This window comes from Pistacia vera, unplaced genomic scaffold, assembly GCF_008641045.1.
Source record: "Pistacia vera cultivar Batoury unplaced genomic scaffold, PisVer_v2 Contig11, whole genome shotgun sequence".
Lineage (NCBI taxonomy): Eukaryota > Viridiplantae > Streptophyta > Magnoliopsida > Sapindales > Anacardiaceae > Pistacia > Pistacia vera.
In genome coordinates this window covers 1,824,487-1,851,480 of record NW_022195137.1, presented here as the reverse complement: position 1 = coordinate 1,851,480, position 26,994 = coordinate 1,824,487, and the positions used below count along the sequence as shown (strand labels likewise).

The following is a 26,994-nucleotide window of genomic DNA, read 5'->3' as shown; positions in this document are numbered from 1 at the left end:
GACAGGCCTGTACAGGCAGATCCTTCCCAGGTTGCAGTGACTGTAACTCCTCCCACTCATGGTTTTGCAGGCCGACCAAGCGAAAAGAACAATAGCTATCTAGATGCAATACTTTAAGGGTCTCGGTTGCTACAAATCCGCTTGCAAAGAGTCTTTGTAATGTTCAAGATACTGTATGTAGGTCATTCAATTACTTCTTGGCAAATGCATTTCTGAAATATCTGTTGGTCACCACTTCTCCATATACGCTTGCATGCCTAGACACAACAATAATATTAGCAATCAACTTTCGCATTAGTTTATCTAAGCAATGCCTTTCCACTTATCTTGACTAACTGAAGTCACATTCTGGCTCAAAGTCATTCATCAGTTTTCTGGTATGATTTCTCTCTCTTTCTATATATATATATATATAGAGAGAGAGAGAGAGAGAGAGAGAGAGAGAGAGGTGAATGAATCAATCGATAGGTGTGTTTGTGAAAAGTCTATTGGTGTTTTTTTTTTTTTAAAAAAAAAAAAAAAAAACAATTTTAGTCAAAATAAAACATTAAACACTTCCTTTAAAAACGTGTTTCTAATATTTTCAATATTTTTTTTATCCCAAATAAGTTTCTTAAACAATAAACATCTGATCTCAATTTTTTATTTTATTCTGTTCGATTAAACTAAGTTTTAAAAAAACTCGATAAAAGAATATAACAAAGATGGGTTCAAAGTTCAAACCATTTCAACCTGGAATCAGAATTACATCACATTCTGGAAAATTTCCAGAGCTTTGCTCATGAGATTATACATATGATACATTTTATATATATATATATATATATATAATAAGGTCTAAATAAATAACTATCATAATATAACAAGGGCAATTAGGTAATAGAATTAAAAGCTTAAAAATTAACTAAAACACCTCAACCACCTAAGAGATAGTCAGCCACCATTGGACGAAGCCAGCAGTCATTGAAACTACGTATTACCGGATGGATCTGGTCGGTCATGTATCGATATGATATTTTCTGGCCAAATTCAAAGTTGATTTGGCCATCGTTGATGGCCAAAATTTGGCTGGCAACGACAAACAAAATTTGGATAGATCTGGTCATTAATGGTTGGATCCGGCCGAAAAAGATAATATTAACGCATAATCGGCTAGATCCAACTGGCTATGCACCGTTTCGATGACTGCAGGCTGCTGTCCAATGGTGGTGGTTGGCAACTGGCTGTCTCTTGGGTGGTTGGGGTGCTTTAGTTAACTTTTAAACTTTTATTATGGGGGCTGTTTAGCTAAATTAATAAATATAGGGAGTTAAAAAATAATTTAAATATTTTAAGAAAAATTGAGCAAGATAATAGAAAACAAGTCTTTTTTTTTTTTTTTTTTTGTCATTTTAAATAGAAGAAATCTTATTTGAATCGAATTAAGTTTCAAAGTTGATTGGATAACAGTCCTTTCTTCTTTCTTCCAAAAAAAACCCAATACTCCCAAAATTTCCAAACTCGCTTCGGCCTTCCTTTCGTCTTGAAAGAAAACTTCTCTCTAAATACCACTCAAAATCTCCACAGTCCAACCAAGATCACCCCTATAACCTACTCTTTACCCCAGAATCAAACCAAACCCAGAAAAATTCGGAAGAAGCTCCAGAAACTTCAAGAAAAACCCAAAGGGAGCGAAAGAACCAAAAATTGCTCTAAAGATGCGAAGAACACACAAACAAGGAAAAGAAGCAGAGTTTGTAAAGAAACAAAGTTTTTTACCATGATTTACTGAGAAAATCGGCGAAAACGGCACCGTTGCAACGGAGAAAAACTTCGAGCAAGAGAGAAAAAGAAAATGAAGAGAACACGAAGGTGAACAGTCGCCCAAAAGGTGAAAACCTTTTCTACTCACCCAGCCTGTCAGAACTCACACGCGGCAGCGCAGCCAATGGGACATGACCTTTCAACCAAGTTTTGGCAAGTATAAGATGGATAATGGTAAGACTGTACCACAAGTTTCGATATCCTCCAAAGCTTCTAAATCTCCGATGTCATAGGGTAATCTTTCCAATTCGGAGCATTTCCGAAGATTAAGCCTTTTGAGAAGTTTCAACTTAGAGATGCAGCTCGAGAGACTCTCAAGCTATGAACATTCTTCAAGATTCAAGTAAACTAGTTCAGATGGATGTTCGATGAAGGGTGATTCTTTTATTGCAGTTGCCCCTAATTAAATATAATTTTTTCACCATGCATGAGATCTTTGGAGCTATCTTGAGATTACAGCAACCATGGAGTCTAATAGATTTTGACTGAATGCCATCTGGTAGACTAATAAGCCTTGAGCAACTGCTTAGATCCAAGTTGACAAGCTTATTGAGATTTTGAATAGATGAGGGAGTGATCTTCAACAAACTTTTACAATCCCTTGGAATCAATTCCTCAAGATTTGAGGCTTTTGAGAGATTTGGAATCTCTTTCATGTGTTCAGAGTGACTGATATTAACATATTTCAAATTTTCAAGATCCTACAAGAAAGCAAACAAATGACTATCTCAAATTAGTGTCTCGTATATTTATAACTTTCGACAAAAAACCATTGTATAAATACTAAAATACAAACCTGAACACCATTCCAATGTTTAACTTTGTTGAATGTCATATTAAGTCTGACAAGACTCTTTGAAGGAAAATGTTTTGGCACTGACTTAAATGGGTATCCACTCCAGCTGAAGAATTCTAGGCCATTGGAAAAGGACTTACAGTGTTGAAAACCTATCAACTTATTTTCATGATCATCTTGTGATTTGTATACTCTGAAGAAGCTGAAGAATTTTAGGACATTGGAGAAGGATTGACGGTGTTGAAAACCTTTCAACTTATTTTCATGATTATCTTGTGAGTTGTATACTCAGAAGAATCTGAGGTTAGGCATCTTTGACAAAACACGACAATCTAACTTTGCATTGCCCATTTTAGATATATCCAAGCTTATGCTTCGAATTGCTTCAAGCTCCTAATAATAGTCAAATGATAAAAAAGCTTATTAAATTAATTTAAGCTTCATATGTTTTCAGTCAAAGAATAAAATTATTTTTTTATAAACAATTTATATTCTTTAAAAAAATAAATTATAAATAATTTACAAACAAATACAGTACTCTAATAATGAATAAAAACATTGAGATGATTAAAACAGATAATTATTTATGGATTTCAAACATGCAATACTAATTGGTATCTGAAAATATAATAAATATAATTATTAGGTGCGTTTGGCATATTATTTATTTTCATATTCTCAAACCGGTTATTTGAATAGTGTTTGGCTTATTATTCACACAATTCAACTCTGAAAAAAGGATCCTGACATGTTTTTGACCGTTAGACCTTCTCTGTAGCTTTTTTTTGTCTTTCTCATTTTTATTTCATTTTCTCTGTCTTCTTCACTACATCAGTGCTTCACCACGTTTACAAACTTGTTCTTCGTCCATCCAACTTCTTCTCCACCTGCAAATACCAAACATAACGCATCCAACTTCTTCTCCACCTGCACCACCCAAACAATCTTCACCGTGAACCACCCACCGCCAGATCTGTCCCACACTAATCTTCACCGTGAACCACCGACCACCAGATCTGTCCCACAGTAATATCCACCGTGAACCACCAACAGCACCACATCTGTCCCATACTAATATCCACCGTGAACCACCCACAACAGCGAATCTGTTCCATACTACTATTCACTGTGAACCACCCACCACCAAATTTGTCCCACACTAATATCCACCGTGAACCACCCACCACCAGATCTGTCACACATTCATTGTCAACCACCCACCACCGTGAACCACCCCACACCACCAGATCTATCACACATTCATCATCAACCACCCACCACCGTGAACCACCCCATACCACAGATTTGTCCCAAATTGATAAGTTATATATATAATAATGCATTATTTTAACAAAATCCATCAAAATATTATATTAATAAATCATTTATAAAAAAATATATCAATCAAATATTTAACACAAATATCAAAGTAAAAATATTCTACCAAACACATATTTTTTAAATCCTATTCTCGTAATCATAACCCTACTCAACTATCTAGTATTATTTCAAAAATCCTATCAAAATAATAAACCAAATGCACCCAATAATATTAATACAATAATAATCATAATAATTGTGCTTGAAAAGTAAGATTATGTATATATGTAATGAAGATAGAACGTCACTATGCTATATTTCTTTTTGATGTATTTGTGACGTACGCCATAATCGAATCTCTTCACAAGTGTCACCCTGAGCAATTTTCCTACCTATTTCTTGAAGCAAATCATACATTATTGTTTTATTATTGTATGTCACAGACATGGGACATTTATCAATAAGAATTGTCATTGTAGAGATGTTTACCGAATCTTTCGGCACCCCTTCTAAGAAGCATGTAATATCTAAAAATAACTTATTCTCTTAGTTCATCATAACTAACTTTTAGTACCTTTTGAATATATTCAAGAGGATTGTTTTCTAAGTCATTTATTACACTTTCCCAAAAAAAAATTCCCCTAGAAGACAAATGGCAACCCAACACTTTAAGAGCCTATGGAAGACCTTTGGTATATGCCACTGCTTTCTTTGATAGCTCCATATAATCTGCAATAGGAGAGTATTGTCTAAAGGTGTACTGATTAAAAAGTTGATGAGCTTTCTTCTCTCTTAATTCATCAACCTTGTCCATATAAGCATCATCTACTCCACAAATGCTCAACACATGTTTATCCCTTGTTGTTATGATAATTTGACTTTCCAAGCTCAAGTCAAGGTTTCCAATCAAATTTTCTATTTGGATTAAAGATGTCACATGATAAAAAACAATAAGAACATTTAGTGCTTTACAGGTGACTCCTATATTGGGACATGTATCATGTAATAATTTGGAAAGAAGTTCATTTCGCAAATGAGTTAAATTAGTGTTTTTCTCCGACTCTTCCCTAACATTTTCAACAAAATAGGATCTTTCAAACTGGTTCGAGATCTTTTTGAATACAGTATGAGCAATAGTTGTTTTGCTTATACCTCCTATGCCCCAAATTCCTATTTTGGAAACACCATTTGATCCCTTGTGCAACAAAGAGTCTATTTTGTTTATTGAAAATTCTGCTCCAACCATGCCTTCGTCATAATCACTTGGAGACAACTTATTTAGTCTTGGAATAGATTTCTTCATTTAATGAAATATTATCATTTTGAAAGAAATTTTTAATATGATTTTTTGAAAAAAAAAAAAAAAAAAAAACAATCTCATTTTGAATTTAATTAAGCTTGTCATACTTAAATTAATCATAATTTCTAATGTCATAACTCCGATAATTTAAATTATATAATTACATTTAAACGACAGTCAAGATATCGTCGTCAACGATGACCAAGATATGGCCATCGTGAGATCTTCAGATGATGTGTTTTTGTTAATTTTTGAGTTGAATAGAATAAGATTGGATTTTGTAAAGAATTTTGAATATTAAAAAAAACAATGTATTTTGATAAGATCTACACCAAACACCTCTAAACTCAAAAGCAGATCTTTTCTCTTCTCCTTAAATTAAAAAGAAAAAAAAATCTATTTCTTTTTTTTTTTCAACAAATCATATTAACGATTTCTTTCAAAATGATAATATTTCATTAAGTGAAGAGATTTATTCCCATGTTCATGAATGGAGGAAGAACCCTATATTTTTTCTGTTTGGATCATTTTTTGGTAACATTAACAAGAATTATTTTTTCCTCTCTCCTTTGATTTACTTATCCTAACTAATTAATGTTTTATTTTTTTCTATTTAGTAGGTCAGAATTTGAACTTACAGAGGCAATTTCACGCGCTATATTGGAAAGACTTCTGCTCCCTGATTTATGATGAAATTATGAATTTCTAAGAGTTTTTTGGGCGAATAGGGAGATTTATAATAGGTCTTTGAATTTTAATGGAGTTTTTGGTGAATTTTAGGGGAGGATTATGATTTTTAAGATATTAGTTAGGGATAATGAGTCAACATTAGTTGGGATTTTACTATCTTTAAGTAAGTGTTAAAGCGACGGCAATGGGATTTTGTTCTTTAATTTAATTCCCTGAAGTTTATGTAATTATATCTGCAACATGATTGTTCGGATTGAAAATTTGCAGAAGCATCTTTAAGGAAGATTTATGATAGATATATGAATTTCTAGGAGGGCTTTCTTTTTTTTTTTGCAGGTTTTTTGATCATTTTCAAAATTTTAAGGGAGGTTTATTATAATTTTCAAAATTTAGAGAGTTTTGTAATGATTTTCAACATTTCAAAAAGTGGTTTTTGCCTATTTTTCAAAACAGTGTTAGAATGTAATTGTTATTGAAATTGCATTATTATTATTATTATTATTATTATTTTATCATTGTTTTTGTTATAAAAGTGGTGTATACCTATAATTAGCCAAACTTGAAATTTCATCATATATATAGTTCCCCTCCTTGAAGTTTATGATGTTTGACATAGAACTTGATGACAAGAATTCCCAACATTCATCTACAATAGTGACTCAATCTTCTCGTAAATCTAGGAAATTTCATATATATATATATAGTTCCTCTCCTTGAAGTTTATGATGTTTGAGATAGAAATTGATGAACAGTTTTCTGGGCAAGACAAGAATTCCCAAAATTCATCTACAACAGTCACTCCATCTCCTCGTAAATCTAGGACTGACCCTGTACCCATACCAGTTAAAAATATGGAAATTTCTCATCAGTCGACGAGGATATCAGAACCCTTTATGGTATCAACTAACCCTGCTAGTATTTTTTCTTCAGAAGGTGATGTGTTTTTTGTGTTTTCGTCTTTAATCTGTGGATAACTGTTCTAATGTTAATTTCAAGCTTGATGATAATCCTCTTTTGATTAAGAGCTGCCTCCCCCTGGTGTAAGGGAAATTGGATTTTGAATTACTATATGCATTGATTTATGGATTAAAACATAGTGATCATAAGAATTCTCACTTGTGGTACTTTTAGTTATTTTCCTAAAAATAATTTTCTGATAAAAATAAAAAGTTCAGCTTGGCGGATCTATGACTTTTGACTGGCTGAATTATTCCAATAAGCAATTACTAATGACAAAATGGCTCATTAGTTTCATTTGTGTGGTAGAGATGTTTGTAGGCCTTGCTGTTCAGAATGGATATCAATATTCTTACATTCGTAATGGTGTTTTATAACACATGGTTCCTTTTTTATGCATCATCAAATGTTCCCACCAAATTGTGTGATAGGATTCAAACTTCTTGAGAATGGAAATCTATTTTTTAAAGTGGCAATACATTTTGGAAGTTTCAACTGCGAGTTGTCATCTTTTTCCCTACTTTTTGTGATAAATTAAGTTATTTCTACTTCCAGTCAGATTTTGTGATACCTTCTTCTTTAGAACTAAAATTTGATGAGCCTCTGAACCTGCGGTATGATAAATGAGACTTTGCTGGTGGAGAAACGTGATTAACTTTGTAATTTGTACCACTGTTTGTGTCTATGTTGACAAATATTTCATTAACAAGGCTTTAGGTTTGATTCTTGTTTGTTACAGTAAAATATGTAATTCTTATGAAGCATATTTTTCTGTTTGGAGTTTTGTTGATGCTTGTACTGCTGGACTGTTATCGCAGTATGTTCTTTTATGTAGTGATAAAACTGCATTTCCTTACTTGTATTGAGTTATTATTGTTGGACTGCTGGTCCGCTTTTTCCCTTATGCTTTTTACACTAACAATACTTTGTTTATTTCTAATAAAATATATAAATTTCAACGTGATTGAATGATTTTAGATTAGCAAATTTTTAAATAAGTAAGAGTAAATTGTATGTCAAACATACTGGATTGTTACATCTGTTTGTATAAAATAGTTTCTATAATTAATTTGTATATATAATATTACTTGAAAAAAAAAAAAAAAAAAAAGGAGTTGTTACAAGCTGAAAGTGTGTTTGAACACAGGAGAGTGGTTGTTTCGTTTGTTTATAAAATATCGCCTGAATCACCACTTTTATCTTTAGGACATTTTATAGAATCAGCTTCTTTAAAAATTTGTATTATAAAAAGAATATTAATTCTTATGAGATCGTTGGCTATAAAGGAATACCACCAATACATAAAAACTAATATTTCGTGGGGTTATTATCAATTAGAAAAAACTTTTTATCAGAAACTTATAGTTATTAGGACATACACTTATATTAGGAAAGACACTGAGAGTAAACATAACGGTTTAAAACCCTTAATTTCAACTTTTTGAGGGTATTAAGGCAATTTTATGTAATATAGTTTTATAAAAAATAAGTTTTTAAACCAAAATAATTTGAAAAAAAACATATCAATAAGAAAATGACATGTGTCAAAATAAAAATAAAAATAAACGAGGACATATGAGTAGAAAATATTAAAAAAATTGATAACTAAGGAAATATTTTTTTGAAAGTATACTTCATATTTTAGTTTTAATTTTTTTTAATATGTATTACTTTATCTTTTTATTGGTATAATTATATATATTTTATATATATTTATTTTTTGTAAAACTTTCAATTATGTATATATATATTTTTATTTCTATTTTTTAAAGTTTCTTTGAAACAATAAAATCACTCACACATGGATATTTTAGTCATTTAAAATATTTCAGTTAAAGTTAACGGTTTTACATCGTTAAGTGTCCTCTCATCATTGTTTCCAATATTTGTGTCTTATAACTATAAGTTTTTTGTAAAAATAATCTTTGGTTGATAATAACCCTATTTCATAAGTATTATTGTCTTCTTAATTTGTTTTACGGTGAAGAAACTTAGGAATATTCGAGAGAATTGAAAGAAAAATAGAACAAACAATTTTCATTAACTGGATGTAAAATCTAAAAACTAAGAACTTGAGAGAGAGTCAAATACGTCTTTTGCAAGAGAGAACAAACAATAGTAAAAGTGCAAAGGGCACAGTTTTAGCTGAACCCATCAGGTCCAAAAACTTTGAAACTTAACACTTTGGTCCCTACAGAGTACAGACTACAGAGATCTCGAAAATGGAAACTGAAATTGGAAATTGTTTCGGTTGTATTCTGCTCGACATACGACATCATGTATTATAGCAATTAAGAAATCGATTTTTTAGTAAATTTCGAATCGAAAAAGTCATATTATATGTTTGTTCTAAACGTTATTCTAGGTTTTAGGAACTTACATTTTCAAACTGAAATAGTTATGCTTTGAAAATATAATTTTGCTTTGAACTAACTGTAAAAAGTTAACGAGTTTGAATATATTCAAGGACAGAGTCTTGAAATTTTTAATTAACAAACTTAATTTAATAGATTGATTTTATAAGAACATTTTTTATTTTATATATAACTGAGAAAACCTGAGATTTCTAATGTGCAATGTTTGGCACGAGACATTTATCAATAAGATTTGTCATTGTGTTAGAACTCAAGTCCAAGGGAGAGCCCAACCCAAAAGACCGGCCTGATCGGTGGAAGAACCCTTAGGCTTAAGTACACACTTGATGAGTGTGAGATCCCAATATGAGATCCTAACATTGCACCCCCCCTTCAAGAGCCGATGTCCACGGTGGCTCTTCACTTTATCGACATTGACCTAACGGTAGCCTTTTTTCTCTTTGGGTGGCTTCACTCAACTATTAGTCATTTGATGCACATTGCACTTTAATCTACCCTATAAATAGCCCTTTCCACAGCTAACTCTTAATGAAAAGCATCAATGTTAGAACTCAAGCTAAAGGAAGAGCCTAACCCAAAAGACCAGTCTGATGGGTGAGAGAACCTTTAGGCTTAAGTGCCACACTTGGTGGGTGTGAGATCCCTATGTGGGATCCTAACACATTGTAGAGAAGTTTACCGAATCATTTTGCTCTCCTTCTAAGAAACATGCAATATCTAAAAATAACCTCTTCTCCTAGTCCATCATAATTAACTTTTGATACCTTTTGAATATCTTCAAGAGGATTGTTTTCTAAGTCATTTATTACACTTTCCCAAAACTATTTTACCCTAGAAGACAAATGGCAACCCAACACTTTAAGAGCCTATGGAAGACCTTCGGTATATATATGCCACTGCTTTCTTTGGTTGCTCCTATAATCTGCAACAGGAGAGTATTGTCTAAATGCGTATTGATTAAAAAGGTGATGAGCTTTCTTCTCTCTTAATTCCTCAACCTTGTATATATAAGCACCATCTACTCCACAAATGCTCAATACATGTTTATCCCTTGTTGTTATGATAATTTGACTTTCTAGGCTCAGGTGAAGGTTTCCAATCAAATTTTATATTTGGATGAAAGACGTCACACCATCAAAAACAATGAGAACATTTAGTGCTTCAAGTCGTTCTCTTCTATAGGTGACTCCTGTATTAGGATTTGTATCATGTAATAATGTGGAAGTTTATTTCGCAAGTGAGTTAAATTAGTGTTTTTCTCTGACTCTTCCCTAATGTTTTCAGCAAAATAGGATCTTTTTTTGAAATAGCATGAGCAATAGTTGTTTTGCCTATACCTCCTATGCCTCAAATTCCTATTTTGGAAACACCATTTGATCCCTTGTGCAACAAAGACTCTATTTTGTTTATTGAAAATTCTGCTCCAACCAGGCCTTCATCATAATCACTTGGAGACAATTTATTTAGTCTTTCCAATATAGCGTGTGAAATTGCCTCTGTAATTTCAAATTCTGACCCACTAAATAAGAAAAAAAAAAAACATTAACTAGTTGGGATAAGTAAATCAAAGGAGAGAGGAAAAATAATTCTTGTTATTGTTACTAAAAAATTATCCAAACAGAAAAAATATAGGGTTCTTCCTCCATTCATGAACATGGGAATAAATTTCTTACTTAATGAAATATTATCATTTTGAAAGAAACGGTTAATTTGATTTGTTGAAAAAAAAAAAAAAATTCTTGGGGACTAAAAGGAAAGAAGATCACAAAAATCAATACAAACATTTTAAAAAACCGATCTTAAATTTTTAATTTATTAAAAAAAATATTTTAAATAAGTTACATATTGATAAGTACAAAATTATATGCAGATCAACACTTACGCCCATCTAAAGTGTCCTGATTGCTTATGCACACATAATGACAATCTCTTGGCCTAGGTTGCTTGTTATGAAAAGATGAGAAAAATATATGCCTTTTGAATTGTATTTTTTTGAATAAGGAGGCGTAGCTTTATACAAAAGTTTTCCTACAATTATGCTAGTCTATTCTAGGTAGTCTAAATATAAAAGACAACAAAACAAATGTGTCCTACAATCATGCTAATCTATTCTAGGTTAGTCTATATGAAAGACAATTAAATAAATATACATTAATCTAATATTATTTGTCAATGAATTGCATTGACCTGCTTCTTCAACACTCCCCCTCACGTTGGAGATGATGTCAAGACTCCCAACTTGCGGATATAGGTTTGAGACAGCTCCTTTCCCAATGGCTTGGTGACACATCTGCAAGTTGATTTGTTGGACATTTGGGTTCCACTGAACCCTACTTGTATTTTGTCACGAATAAATGCAATCCATCTCTATCTGTCTGAGGGTCTGGTGCGGGGGGGGAGGTGGGGGGGGGGGGGGGGGGGGGGGGGTGGTGGGGGGGGGGGGGGTGGGGGGGGGGGGGGGGTGGGGGGGGGGGGGGTGGGGGGGGGGATGTGGGGGGGGGGGGGCGGGGGGGGGGCTGGGGTGGTATGGGGGGGGGGGGGGGGGGTCTGGGGGGGGGGGGGGGGGGGGTTGAGGGGGGGGGGGGGGGGGGGGGGGAGTTGGGGTGGGGTCTGGAGGGGGGGGGTGGAGTGGGGGGGGGGGGGGGGGGGTCTGGGTCTAGGTGGTCTATGGGGGGGGTCTGGTGGGTGGGGGGGGGGGTGGGGGGGGGGGGGGATGGCTAGGGGGGGGTTCTTTCATGGAAAACGGGATTGGCAGCTATATGTAAGGCGGCTGTGTATCACAATAACAATGCTGGCTTCGGATGCAATATTCTCAAATCTTTCAATAATGAACGTAGCCAGATAATTCACAACAAGTACCTGTCATGGCTCTATATTCGGCTTCTGCTGAGGAAAGAGATACGGTTTTCTGCCTCTTTGTCCGCCAGGAAATAAGAGAAGATCCTAGAAAAAACAATAACCCGTAGTGGATCTACGAGTATTGGGCAACCAGCCTAATCGCAATCAAAAAGCTCGCAAAAATAAATCTTTTGAGAAGGGAAATAAGCCTTGCCCTGGACTGCTTTTCAAATAACGCAATACACGCAGGCAGCTTCCATGTGTGGTCTCCGTGGTGCATGCATGAATCTACTTAACACATGGACCGAATAGGTGATATCCGCCGGGTAATAGTCAAATAATTAGGCGTCCAACAGTCGCCTATACTGGACGGATCTTAAGCAATTTACCTGATCCGAAAGCTTTAGTTTTGTTCCATGGGAAAGTTCACAGGTTTAGCACCCAAAAATCCTCCATCTTTTAAAATTTCCAAAGTATATTTTCGTTGCGAGATGAAATACCTTTCTTCTACCGAAACTTCGATGCCCAAAAATTTTTCAAATCACCCAAATCCTTAATCCGAAAATGACTATGTAGAAATTGCTTGAGAGCTAGTATGGCATTGACATCATTACCCGTAATAAGAATGTCGTCAACAATATCAACAAAGCGGTAAAACTTTTGCCTTTCTGACATGTGATAATGAGTAATCTGCTTTGGATGAACAACAGTAGCTTGGATAGCTATAGAGAACTTGGCAACCATTGTCGGGAGCTTGCTTTAAGCCATATAAACCTTGGGAAGGCGACACACTAGATTCTGCCCCTGTCACCAAAGACCGGAGGTGGAGACATATAAATTTCTTCATGGAGATCGCCATGAAGAAAAGCGTTGTTGACATCAATTGGTGAAGAGACCAATTCTGGGCAGCTGCTAAAGCCAATAGACAACGGACAGTAATCATTTTAGCAGTGGGGAAAAAGTGTCATGGTAATCTATACCTTCCACTGTGTGTAACCTTGCAACCAAACGAGCTTTGAAACGCTCAATAGTACCATCCGAGTGTCGTTGATTTATAAACACCCAACGACAACCAATAGGCTTCTTACCAGAGAGAGAAAGTGAAGACCAAGTGTGATTAGCTTCTAAGCAGCCAATCAGATTGCATTGCTTCTTGCCAATGTGAATGAGAACTGCTTCTGTATAAGATGTAGACTCAATATCTGACTGACAGCAGCAATAAAAGAGCAATGTTTGGTGAGTAACGATGATAAGACAAAACGGCAAATGGGATACGCGTACCTTTTTGTGGACTTGATGACAAAGATGGAAAATGGTTGGGAGACGTTACTTGGTTGCAGACATAATCACGTAAACCATGGGAGGTGAGGCGTCTTTGAAGCGGCCTAAAATAGGTTCGGGAGGAGGACTAGCAGGTGCATTTGGCGGTGAGGGTTGTGGGGCAAGAGAAATTGGCTCCATGTGAGGGTGTTGGACTGGTGGGGAGAATCAGGTACAAAGGATCACTGGGCTGAATTTGAGGAAGTGGATGGAATGGACTCATAAGGAAAAATAGTTTCATGAAAAACAACATCACGGCTAGTGAATATTTTGTGGGTGGCAAGGTCATAAAGCTTGTAAGCTTTCTGACCGTTTGATAGCCAAGAAAAATACATCGTTTGGCTCGAGGAGCAAATTTATGGGGAACGTGAACATTGTAGCATAGCAAGGCACCCAAAAACTCGAATATGTGAATAAGAAAGTCTACCATAAAGTCGTTCAAAGGTGTTTGGCGAGAAAGAGTGTGGTGGCAAACGTTGATTATATGAACAGCAGTAGAAACACTTCTGCCACAATGTAAAGGAAGTGGGCTTGAAAACGAAAAGCTCTAGCAGACTCAAGTATATGGCGATGCTTGCGCTCTACAACCCCATTTTGTTGAGGAGTTAGACACAAAATGTTGGTAAGTGGTCCCTTTTTGTTTAAAAAATTCCCTCATAGTAGTAATTCTCCACCATTATCAACCCGAATGTTGGCTATAAGAACATGGAATTGTGTTTGGACAAATGAGAAAAAATGGGTAAGTAAATTTGTGTTTCACTTCTGTGATGCTATAAAAAAACCCATGTGAACTAGAATAATCATCCACAATAGTCAAAAAATATTTGCACCAGAAAGAGAGCAATTTTATAGGGACCCCAAATGTCCACAATGAATTAATTCAAAAGGTCTAATAGACGAAATTGAACTAACAGAGACACGAAGTTGACTTTGTTTTGCATGCACAAACATCACAAGCATTATTAGACTGAAAAGGGAAATTTAACTAATGTTTTGCCATAAAATTAATCTAGAGGAAGACAATGCCCCAATCGGCGATGCCATAAAGAGGTGAGGGTGACCTGAGAACTGGTTGAACGGAAAGAAGTGCTGCTCAGATGGAGTTTGAGTGTTTTGACTCTCTGATGCTAAAGCAACCAAGTGATAAAGTCCGTCTCGTTGTTCACCAAACCAACATCATCGTCCTCATCGTCAAGTCCTGCAAAATACACCAATGAGGAAAAAAGTTACTAAACAATTTAGATCTCTGGTAACTCGACTCACAGCATTAAATCTACCTTAAAAGATGCACACCAAGCACATTTTTAAAGTAACAGCAGAATTCAAAGGTAATTCCCAATGGATGTAATCGGAGTTTTGTCTCCACTTGGCATAGCAACTGGTGGCAAAAAGTATTCTTACTGCCGTTGACAAGCAAAGTTGGAGATGAAGTAATGTGATCTGGCACCACTGTCGATAATTAATTGATGGAGGCGTAACAATTTTTGTAACAAACCTGAGGAAGCAGCATAGCTTTAGGATTGGCAGATTGTGTTGTTCCTTACCCTGCATGATAGATAGATTTGCTGGATTTGCAAATCAGAGAGCCCTTTGTCACTGATGGCACTCCTGCATTATTGGACTTTCTTTGACATTGTTGCCTGAGATTGATGGCTATGTTTGCGCTTGAAATGAGTGTGTCCTTGATTAGACTGTTTGATGCTCCGAATGGGAAGAAAATATGGATTGGCAGTATCAGCTTGCCTCCATTCGAAGGTTGCTGTTCAGTCATGATAAGAGAAACAGCGATAAGGAAGCAAAAAAGGGAGCAGATGCAGAAAACAGTGATAAAAGAAGGCAAAAGAAAGAACAAATGCGCAGAGCTAGGGTATCGTGCCCTGCTCTGATACCATGAAAAGATAGAGAAAATATATGCCTTTTGAATGTATTTTTTTGAATAAGGAGGCTTAGCTTTATACAAAAGTTTTCCTACAATCATGCTAGTCTATTCTAGGTATTCTAAATATAAAAGACAACAAAACAAATGTGTCCTACAATCATGCTAATCTATTCTAGGTAGTCTAAGTATGAAAGGCAATTAATAATATACAATTTAAAATATATTTGTCAATGAATGCCATTGACCTTTCCTTCTCAACATGTTCCTCTTTTCCTTTGTTGTATTCTGTAATCTTTTGTGCCTTGTCTTTTCTTTAATACACAATACTTTAGCCTACTTAAGAATATGTTCATTGTATATAGAAGTATAATTTGCAATTAAATATTCATTTCATGATTTTTATTTACTAGCAGCTTGCAATTCATGAGACTTATGTTGTTATACTAGTACATAACTTGATCTAATTGTGTTCACAGGTTGCTACGGGAAGTATGTTTATTTTGTTCTTTTCACACATTCACTAGAAGGTCAAGGTAACACATTTTTCCTATTTCTTGAGTGCCTCGTGATTAAGTAACATATGAAGTTGATTTATTAGTGTAGGCTATTTTTCCTCTTTTTCCTTCAATGCATCATACTAATATGTACTAGTTCCATCCACAGCCAAATAATTAAATTAAATTCAAAAAATCTCTATTATCGTTTGAATGCATATGCCAGGTCCTCTCTAAATGGAAAACAAGGTGAAATGCTTTTATTTTCTTAAAATGTCTCATTATAGTAAAATACTTTTATTTTCCAAAATAAATTATTTTTAGTAAGAAATATTATAGCGTAAGTTTCATTTTTTTAATTTTGTTAGACATATTGCAATAGAGTGTTCATTAAGATAACTAATAATTAAAGAAAAAATGATACGCAATAAAAATATCTCAATTGAGAAATTTAATATACAGACCAAATTTTTGAGGAAGAGAAAATTTAATAGTTGAGAATTTTTCAAAATGAGATAAAGATCAAATTAGTTAAACTCTATGGTAGAACTAGGATGAAATAGTTTCCTGAATTTAGATAAATTAAATGATGGCTATTCTATTAGGATGTAATTTGTTTTTCAAAAAATTAAAAGAACTTAAATACTTTGATGATGGAGAAGTATGTAACACCTTAGACCTGCCAAGTGCGAGGCTTGAATGTTACTAACCTTAAGAATTATAATTTAAATTCTCCATAATTAAAACGTACTTATAAAACATCGACCTCCAAAAGTTGTTATTCCAAACCACTTATCCTTGAAAGAAGAGTTCAAAAGCTTCCATAATAATGTTTTTAAGTGCTCAAACCTGAACATTCTGTAGTCTAGCTAAAACCTTCAATTCAAGCCCATCAATGACAACATAATAATATAATTGTCTTATTCCAACCATTCCCCTCAATTGTAAAGCTTCACAGAAAAAACTCAGTCAATCTTGCTATGCCAGAAATCTGCAAAAATGGTGCTGACAATTGGTGAGTTGTTAACTCAATGAGTAAATCTTATTATGTTTTCAATCCAACAATGTTAAAGATTCCACACAATATTTAATCATGAACAAATTCATTAAAACCAATGACACCATTGGCAACCGATTAACATTGCTGTTGCAGAGCTTAACGCTGAATTAGACGCTATCCTGGTTCAAAGGTTCAATTTATCTATCCGTGGTAAGGGAAAGGGGCCTCTTGACAGTTTGAAAGGTACACTAAGTGTAAATAGATAGATGATTTGTTGCAAAAGGTCAGTATAAAAGGCTCTCTATCCCAAGACTCATTGTGTAGATTTACTAGTGATGAAGATTGTTACACATATGGTCATTGTTTAGATTTCCGATTCGCGACGAAGTTTCGATGAAACATATATCTGCAGAAAATTTTCCTACCTCTCATTAGTTCATGGCGTCGAAGAACTCTAAATGCAAGGCCTAATTAAGAGTGGAAATTAGTTTTTTCAGTGGTTGAATCTTCAAGAAGAGGCAGAGCTTTGTTTACTTTGCAGAGAAACATACACAAATCACAGAATTTTAGAAGAAACACCCAAAGTAATTAGATAACCATAGAAAATGTTCTGGTGGAGCTACTCATTCTCCTATGACAAATCAAACTATGAAGATATCAAGATGAGTCTGCGAAGATTCGAAATGCTGTAAAGTTCATCTGCGAACATATGTTGAATCAACGATCGAGTCTTTGTTCTTCTTACTTTCGGGTATTCTCAGAATAAACGGATTTGTGATTCATCCCTCTGCAGCTCATAGCTGTTGTCAATGTATTTTGTATTTCTTTGAAAGTTTTATGGTTTCAGCCCTTGAGAAACCACTAGTCCCTTGACTATGAACCTTAAAGTTCTTCTCTTCTGTATGCAAACTTTGAGAATAAATATAATAAAGTGTTTGTTTCTTATTTTTGCCCCATTGGAAACTATTTTCATTATTGTGTTTGACTCTGTTTGTTAATTTGCTTCAGTTTTAGGTTTTCGAGCTTGAGAAAAATGCAAATTTGGTGTTGATCTATCTATAGTTTTTTACTCTACACTTATAAATTACCAATGTGAAATTGAAAAGCTTGAATTTCTTATATGTTAAGAGCAATTTGTATCATCATATTTGCTATCAGTTACTATAATATTATCAAAGACAAAGAGTTTCTACATAAATACTGAAATTTATGGTACTTTACTATTGTTCGATAAATTATTGAACCGGTTCATTCCTTAAATTTGGAAATTAAGATTGAAATAACATGAATAGGGTTGAAAACCTCGACCGACTGTTTATTTTGTCACACACGCAAAATTATATGTCGATTTTGTGTCCTTGCTACCAGTAATGTCAAAAAATACTTCGAGGTTACCTTATTAATGTTAATTAATATAACTAAAAATCATTATGATATTAACATTGGGTGCGTTTGGTTTATTATTGGATAAGCTCGTTTGGTTTATTATTGGTAGTTTTTAGAAAATCTTTTGAAAAAAGTTAAATTGGGTGGTATTACGATGTAGAATTTTAAAAATTAACATAAACACCCCTATATTTATTTATTTACTAAACCCCTATAATAAAATATTCAAAGTTAACAAAAACACCCCCAATCCACTCATAAATACAACAGCCCGCCACCACCGCCGAGGGTGGCCGGAGTTGTTATAGACACATGACCGGCTCGATCTTGCCATATATCCTGATATTACTTTTTCGGCCAAATTCACCTTGGATCTGGCCGGAAAGGCCAGATCTGCAGCTAGATCTAGCCATTGACGGCCAGATCTGGCCGTATTTGGTCGTCAACACAGCCAAAGAATCAGCTGTCATTGATGGTCAACGATGTCATATCTTGGCCGTCGTTGACTACTGCGGCCAGATCTTTGGCCATGGATCTGGCCGTTTTCGACCGATCCAATGTGGATTTGGCCATAAAATGCTAGATCCGTGCACTATCGCTAGATACAGCCTGTAGTATGCCAACACCAGATTTCGGCCAGTTTCTGGCAGTGGTGGCCGGAATCTGGTAAATTTGGGTTACTGGGGTGTTTTTGTTAACTTTCAATTCTTTTTTGGGGTTGTTTAGTTAAATTAACAAATTTAGGGGGATTAAAGGATTAAATATTTTAGAAAACTATTCTCAAAATAAGTGAAATAAAGTCAACTTTTTTGGGAAAACTATGTGAACGAACGAAGCCTAAGATTTTAGGAATAATATTGGATAGTTGGATAGGGGAGTATTATTAGGTAAAATTTAAAAATTCCTAAAAATCCCCTAGGTTTGCTAATTTAATTAAACACCCCAATATATAAAATTTTATAAAATGACAAAACCCTCACACTACCCACAGTGCCAGATTCCAGCCACCACCGGCGGAATCTGGTCGAAAAATTGCGTTACAATACAGACCGATCGGATCTGTGTAACACTTAATATGGCTTTTTTCGACCAGATCCACTACAGACCTGCCGAAAAGGCCAATCTATGGCCAGATGTACCATCACGGCCGTAAAATCTCATCGTTGGTTATCATTTTCTGTCAATGATGGCCAAGATTGGCCGTTGTTAACCGTCAACTACGGCCATTTATTTAGTCGTCGCTGATGGCTAGATCTGCTTTTTTCGGCCAAATCTATCACTATCTAGCCGGAAAAGGCCAGTCGGTGAATTACCGACCATTTTGCGGTCGAGGTGTAAGCCGTTTGACATTCTAGCTATCACCGATAGTGGTTGTCTGAATCTAGCAAGAATGGCTGGATGGGGGTGTTTTTGTCAATTTTTAAACTTTTTTCTGGAGGTGTTTAATAAATTATAAACTTAAGGATCTAAAAGTATTAAAAAATATAATATATTTTGGAATAATGTGCTAAATAATTTTTGAGGAATAGGATTAGGAATATGGTAAAATAAAAAACCAATACACCTCTTGATATTCTAGATTCTCACTAAATGCCTCTATGAAAATTTTATTGGGCTAGGGTTGGTGCCCAGGAAAGCCCAATGGTCCTATTTCCCTAGTTGTAACCCAAATCTAACCACAACACTAAAAACGCGAGAACTAAATCACAAACTCACGCAGGATTTCTCATTTAAGGTCTGCCCGGGTTTTTTTTTATTGCTTTGCCAGATTTTTAATTAGATTGCTTGAGAGGTTTTAAAACTATTATTAGTTATATTTTTTATGCATTATTTTTTTTTGGCTCAAAAACCTTCTAGAACTAGTGTAGTATATTTTTTAAAGTTTATAAAACACCCAAATCGGATGTTTTTGTATTTTAAAATTTTATTTTACAAATATCTTATTCACTATAAAATTATCTTAATTATATCTAAAAAATTAACCATATCAATGGTTCCTCAACCTATTAAAGATAAAATAATTTTAAATAATCTTAAAAAAAATTATTAAAATCTTATTTTTATATGTTTTCTTAAAGATATAGTTACAATTTTCCAATCATTTCAGTTGTTCACAGAATAACGAAAAAAATAAGAAAATTTTATCACATTTAAAAATTATAAAATGCTATAAACAAAGTTCCTTAATGTTGGTAAAAAAACTCTAAAGGACACGGTGGGAATTAAAAAAACCGTTATTAAAAAACCATCAAAGCCAATGCAGTAGTTTACCTCAAATCAATCGTGGTGGTTTACTATCTACCTGAAACTCCCGAGCGAGACAAAATACGAATTCCCGGATTGAATCTCAATCACTTTTGGTCTGATTAAGCTTCCTTGTATTGCTTATTTCAAGTTTCAATTTTTTTAGGTTTTTTTTGAGTGATACCAAATTGTCTTTACTTATCATGACTCCTTCAATGGTATGAAGCTTTCATCTTACAATTTCAACAAATCCTCAGATGGGTCAATTTAACTGCTCTTATCTTCACTTTCGTGTGCTAATACACTCCAACTACTGATTTTGAAGCAAAAATTCAATCTTTAAGGAATAAGCTATGCCCGGATAATCTTATCCGGGTTTTGGATACCACCGTGACTTTCAACTCTGCTGTGAAGATATTCAAATGGGTATCTCTCCAAAAAGGGTTTCAACACACTGCTGACACTTATTGTAAGATAATTTTGAAGCTGGGTTTGGCTGGAAATGTTGAACAAATGGAGGGGTTTTGTCAAAATATGGTAGAAGATAAGTGCCCAAATGCAAAAGAAGCTCTTATTTCATTAGTTGAATTGTTTGTTAAACGTTGTAGGGTGAATGAGGCAATAAGGGTTCTTGTGAGTATGAATTTGGGTGGTTTTAAGCCCTCAGTTGATGTATTTAATGTAGTGTTGTGCGCCATTGTGAAGGAGAAGAGAGGTTTTGAGGATGTGGCGTTTATTCATAAGAAGATGGTGAAAGCAGGAGTTGTGTCAAATGTTGATACTTTGAACTTTTTGTTGGAGGTTTTGTTTGAAACTGGTAGGATTGAGTCTGCTTTGGATCAATTTAGGAGAATGAACAAGAAAGGGTGTAGTCGTAATAGTAGGAGTTATGAGATAGTAATAAAGGGTCTTATTTTGAGCGATCGAGTGGATGATTCGGTTATCGTTTTAGGTGAGATGTTTGATGTTGGATTTGAGCCTGAGTTGAGTTTCTATACCTGTATAATACCATTGTTTTGTTGGGAAAATAAACTAGAGGAGGGAATCCGATTGTTCAGGATGATGAGAGCTTCAAATCTTTTGCCGGAGGAGTTGACTTATAGGGAGTTGATTAGATGCATGTGTGAGAACCATAGATTAGATGATGCAAATAATCTTCTTGAAGAGATGACAGGAAATGGTATAACACCGGCTGTTGATGTGCTTGTTGATATAGTAGTAGGACTTTGTGTAATGGAAAAAATTGACGAGTCTCTGAATTTCTTGGAAGACAAATGTGGTTACATAACTTCTCCGTACAACGCTATGCTACAACTCACGGACAAATGTGGAAAGAGGGTCTAAAAGTAAAAGGTGAGGCTTCCCGGTTATTGGATCTGATGTTGGAAAAAGGTTGGGTACCAGATGCTACAACTCACGGACTGTTGGTTGGGTCTTTTGTCAGAAAAGATACAAATGGCGAAACATTTGCATATGAAGACTCCATGCAAGATAGTGTTAGCAACATACTCGCCGAGGGATTGGGAAATACATGACAAGTTCCCATGCTTGACAATGAAAGTTTCTTAATTACCCTGGTGGAAAACTCGCCTTGACGGATCTAAGCTTCTTCGGGATCTAATTTCGCAGTCTTTAATGGCATGAGAAATCAGTCTTTAATGGCATTTGATTGTATACATGCCACTGCCAGGTTAGTTGTTCTTTTCCCAGTCATCTTATAATCTGTGACATGACGCCATTGCATTGTAAATTCCAAAAGAAACTTATTTTTCGAAATCTCCATAAATGGTGCGACATCATAAGCCTTCTGGAACACTGCATTTATTTCGACTTAAGTCAATTTCTAAAAAACGATCCTATGGTCCATTACATTATTGTCTATATTTAGCCTTATGAATTTACCGCATGATTTAGGATTGTTTTTATATATTGGATAAAATGTTGAAGAAAAGTTTCAATCCCCTTCCGATGCAGAAGCTTAACATTACTCATCTTCCTTTCACAGATATCAAGCAGTACCCTAATACATGCATTCTTTTTTACACTAAATTACAGGTTTACATGTCTTACATTTCCTTCAGAAAAAAAGCTGTTAGACGTAGAGATTGTCATGTCCCTGATCCTTTGATCCCTATCACGAGAACACAGAAGTTCCGTCAGTTGAAATCTTACGACGACAGATGTTGTGAGAGCAAAACAAGAAATAGAGAAAAGTAGTAAGCTCTGAAATACCTTTAGCGGGAAGAAATTTCTGAGAAAGTTGAGTGCTAATATTATTGTTGTGTGTATGCATGCAAGCTTACCTGGAGAAGTGGTGATCAGCAGACGGGATGACATAAACTCACGGTTAACCTATTGACCATAGATATTTCAGAAATGCATTTGCCAAGATGTAATTGAATCCCTGTACACATCCCATTTAAAAATTTACTGCAAGGTAAACATGGGTGACCTACATACAGTATCTTGAACATTACAAGGATTCTTTGCAAGTGGATTTTTTGTGTCCAAGAGCCTTCCTTACTTCATCTAGCAACCAGTCACCCCCTGCTGTTGGTCGGCCTGCATAACAAGTGGGAGGAGTTACAGTCACTGCAACCTGGGAAGGATCTGCCTGTACAGGCCTGTCCAGATTGGGAACAGGATGTATTGTCTCTGAATATGTTAGTCTGTACATTCCCGTTGTGAAATATCTGGAACAATAGTCATATGCACTCCGTCCCATACAGGTAATGACGGCAATAGCATGGCAGCATGGCAAACCATGAAGCTGCCACCCTTTGCAACTACAACCCCAATGATCCATATCAACCACTTCAATAGTGTCACCACGAACTTCCCAAGTGCTCCCAGCTAACAGTATGACTTGTAGATTACGGGCTTTTAGGTTCTCCTTTTCCAGCTTTTCTTCCATGGATGGTGTTATTCGTGACATCCACAGATTGGAATCTGCTTGTCTTGTATAAAGCAACTCCATAATCTTACCCCGTATCACATTAACCACCTGTGTTATTGGTAATTCATCTGCATCAGTAAACCAGCTGTAAAACGGCTCTCCAAAGTGTGATGTCATATGGTTACATCTTGTACCCTGAAAGAATGCATTTGCCCAATTCTGGGGCTCAATCTCTATGATCCAATTGTATGCTTTCACAGAAATGCCTTTGATGCTTTCAATGCTCTTCTGGAATCCTTCTGGTCTCAGCGCATAAGCAGCAGCATAAAGATCTTTAGCCAAGAGACGCCACTCCTCACTAGAACATTCCCACCGCACGGATTTTATAAGTCCTTTAGATAAGTGGTATGGGCAATAAGCATGATATGAATCAGTAAATATCTCAGCAATAGACTCCCTTAGACCCATCTCTTTGTTTGCTACAAATGTTATATGACAAGGTATTGCTGATAGTGCAGTTTTCAATTGCAATAAAAACCAATGCCAGTTATCAACAGTTTCAAAGCATACTAGAGCAAAAGCAACAGGAAAAACTCCATCATTCCCATCTGCGGCTGTCGCAGTCAACAATTTACAATCATATCTTGACTTTAATGGTATTTTACCAAGAAAAAGGAGAGGTCGGCAACCTTGTTGAAAGCCATACAACGAGGCATGAAATGAGACAAACAGACGATGGAAACTTGAGTCTCCCTTAGTAGTGAAGGTGGCAAAACTACCCGGATAGGTCTCCATTATCTTCTCACAGAAAAAGGGTAATTGATTAAATGCCTCTTTATACGAGCCATGAAGCTGCTCCTTTGCTATTTCTCTCCCACGCCAGGCCTGAAAGTAATTAAGCTGGATTCCATATTCCTCTTTCATATAATTGACAATATCCTTGGGCTTGTAGTTGGGGAAAATTTTCAACTTCTCCTTAATAATAGTCGCCACAAAACTCCTAGTTGCCTGATGCCCCTTTGTCACAGCGGTACCTTCACATGTATGTGTTGGATTCATCTTCTTGATACATATTAGTTGACTAGTTGATAATTTTGATGCATGAATTATCCAAGGACAACCTTCGGCTTTGCATTTGACAAACACGCGGTGTCTTTCATTCTTTTTATACCTAAAAGCAAACTGATGCGCAATAGCATATTTACGCAATAGTACGCAAAACTCATGAGCACTGCTGAATCTTTGGCCAATACCTGTGATAATATTCTGCCACTGATGGGCAGCTTTCGCATGCTTCTCATCATTGGAATTAACATGTGGAAGAATGGGCGAGATTTCGGCAGGGAGCTCGATCTGTGTATCATCAACATTCACATCAATATGGTGGGTATCAACTACAACTTCAAGTGATGCACCAAGTGGGATGTCTGGATTATTAGTATCATCCACGATGTCTTCCACAACATCAAGGGGTGAATTAACTGGAGGCACTGCTTCCGAAAGAGTTCTTCTGCTTGATCTGTACACTCACAAATAACCAAAGTTAGAACAACTAATCCAAAATACGAAAACAAATTGTCAGCTTAGACATTGAGAAAACTACCTACTGGCGGGCATGTTTGAGACATCAGGCTCAACAATTTCTTCCATCATGATATAAACATCAGCAGTGTTAGAATCTCCATGAAACTTTATCATCCTCTTTAAGTCCTTGTCGTTGGAGATTGTAATAAGAGTTTTTCTGTTACCTGGGAGGAAGTACTTTAGAGACATTGTATTAACATTACAGCTAAACACTTCTGCTACTTCCATCTTGAACTCATTAAACCTCATTTAGTCATCAATATCGATGGCATGAGCATCGCCACCCTTATATGACAATGTGCCATCCTTTTCAGTCTCAAACTCACCACCCAACTGACAAATCGCTATAATTTTGTTCTCCACCATGACCTAACAAAATCAAGCAAAGAAAAAGCCAAAGTCTTACAGCTCTTTGGAGAAGTTTAAGCCACAAATTTCTGACACTATTTTTGAATTATTAATTGCAGATAAAATTCATTTCATAGCACAAAAACCCTGAACTAATGAACTTTTCATGCTCATGCGTGGAACTTAAGTCAACCAAATCCAACATTTTGCTTAAAAGTCAACTAAACTTTCTATCCTGGACAAAATTAAGGTTTCAAAGGCTAAAAATTTTAAAATCTCAAAACATATGAAGAAAAACAACACCCGGAGTATTAAATATGTTTAAGAAATGACCTCTACTTAAGAAACATTGATTCACAAGACTCAATAAAGAAGCTTGGATAAAGTTTGGCACATCTATTACTTAACAAGCATTTTCACTTCAGGGGTCCATTCTAAATATCCAAAGCTAAATATCCAGCACAGGAACACAAAACAATCCATAAATAACAAATTAACAATAAAATCTCAATAATCCCATGTTCCACAAAATTCTTCAATTCCTGTATTTTTTTTCTTGGGAACCAAACAAAACAAGAAACCCAAAGCTAAATATCCAGCACAGGAACAAAAATCGTAAGAAATAAACCACCCAAAATCATCAAATTGTGAAGAATTTCACTCTCCTGAAAGCTATTAAACTCAAAAGGGGTGTCTTGTTCTCTGCTTTGGATTTCTCACTCTAATCAGAGAAATCTTCTTCTGTTTCAACTGTTGCAAACAGGCTGCGGCCGGTGGCGACGGAGAATGAGGAAGGGTCCAATCGAAGGGAGGAGAGATGATGTATTGCAATGGAGAGAAATCAGAGATGGTATCGGTTGGAAGTGTTGAAGGTGGAGAGAGAAGAGGCGTTAAGGCTTAAGAATTGAATTAGGAAATTTACGCGTTAAGAGTTAAGACTTAAAAAGGGTGTGGCATGTAATATCCCCGTAAAAGGGCGGTGACATGTAATATAAAAGGGAGTGAACAGTAATATCCCTTTAAAAAGGTGGTGACATGTAATATAAATAACCTCTTTTAACTAGTGGTTAGAAATGACATTAAAACAATCCAAGTTGCTTTTCAAGGGGATGTTACCGCCACACCCTTTTATAGAATATAAAACAAAACTAAATCAATAGGGATTCTTCATTTTGAAGAGTGGCACATAATTTGAATAGAATCCAATTTTAAGAGGAATTGATAGCTAATTAATAATCTATTTCTTTTTTTAAATAATTAAAGTAACCAACATTTTCTATTTTGATTTTTAATTAATAAAATAACCAATTTTTTTTTAATATAAATGAATAATTAAATAACCATTCTATTTTTTATTTATTTATTATAGGACATAATTAAAAGAGTTGTTAATATTTTATTTCTTATCAATAAATATTTAAAATAACCTTCCTGTTTTATTTTGATATTTTAATCATAAATCATTAAAACAACAATTTCTTTTTTTTTTTCATTTTGATCTTAATAAATAAATAGTAAATAATAAATTCATTTTTATCTTTTATTTTCTATAAAAATATAATGAAATTCCTTCTTTATTATGATTTTTATAAATAAATAATTAAAACAATGATTCATTCCTTATTTTCATTTGCTATTTATAAGATAATTGATTTAATTACTCTTTTTTTTTTTTTATTTTGCAAATAAAATCAACTGCCTCCAACCGTAATATATTTGTAATACCCAGCTCATTGTTCCAGAACTCCATCCTTTAAGTGAATT

At 35.0% G+C, this 26,994-nt stretch overlaps 3 protein-coding genes across 3 annotated transcripts; 1 reads left to right on the top strand and 2 right to left on the bottom strand.

Annotated features, from left to right (window-relative positions):
* Nucleotides 1-4,595: 4,595 nt before the first annotated feature.
* Nucleotides 4,596-5,222, bottom strand: LOC116138563 (TMV resistance protein N-like). The gene has a single exon (XM_031424283.1). The coding sequence runs from the start codon at nt 5,220-5,222 to the stop codon at nt 4,596-4,598; it is 627 nt and encodes a 208-aa protein (XP_031280143.1).
* A 9,897-nt stretch (nt 5,223-15,119) lies between these two features.
* On the top strand, nt 15,120-21,746 carry LOC116138554 (pentatricopeptide repeat-containing protein At5g39710-like). Its single transcript, XM_031424271.1, has 3 exons — nt 15,120-15,266; nt 15,755-15,767; nt 20,728-21,746. The coding sequence occupies exons 1-3, from the start codon at nt 15,120-15,122 to the stop codon at nt 21,744-21,746; spliced, it is 1,179 nt and encodes a 392-aa protein (XP_031280131.1).
* Nucleotides 21,747-22,233: 487 nt separating this feature from the next.
* LOC116138732 lies at nt 22,234-26,124 on the bottom strand. The gene is made up of 4 exons (XM_031424420.1): nt 25,926-26,124; nt 24,902-25,046; nt 22,635-24,817; nt 22,234-22,533 (listed from the first exon to the last, which is right to left on the bottom strand). The coding sequence occupies exons 2-3, from the start codon at nt 24,994-24,996 to the stop codon at nt 22,876-22,878; spliced, it is 2,037 nt and encodes a 678-aa protein (XP_031280280.1). The 5' UTR covers nt 24,997-25,046; nt 25,926-26,124; the 3' UTR covers nt 22,234-22,533; nt 22,635-22,875.
* Nucleotides 26,125-26,994: the final 870 nt, after the last annotated feature.

Coding starts and splice junctions, on each gene's coding strand:
- LOC116138563 (XM_031424283.1), bottom strand. CDS start 5,222: ATGAAGAAATCTATTCCAAGACTAAATAAGTTGTCTCCAAGTGATTAT.
- LOC116138554 (XM_031424271.1), top strand. CDS start 15,120: ATGGATTGGCAGTATCAGCTTGCCTCCATTCGAAGGTTGCTGTTCAGT.
- LOC116138732 (XM_031424420.1), bottom strand. CDS start 24,996: ATGATAAAGTTTCATGGAGATTCTAACACTGCTGATGTTTATATCATG. Junction 24,818..24,901: donor TCAAACATGCCCGCCAGTAG/GTAGTTTTCTCA, acceptor GTGAGTGTACAG/ATCAAGCAGAAGAACTCTTT.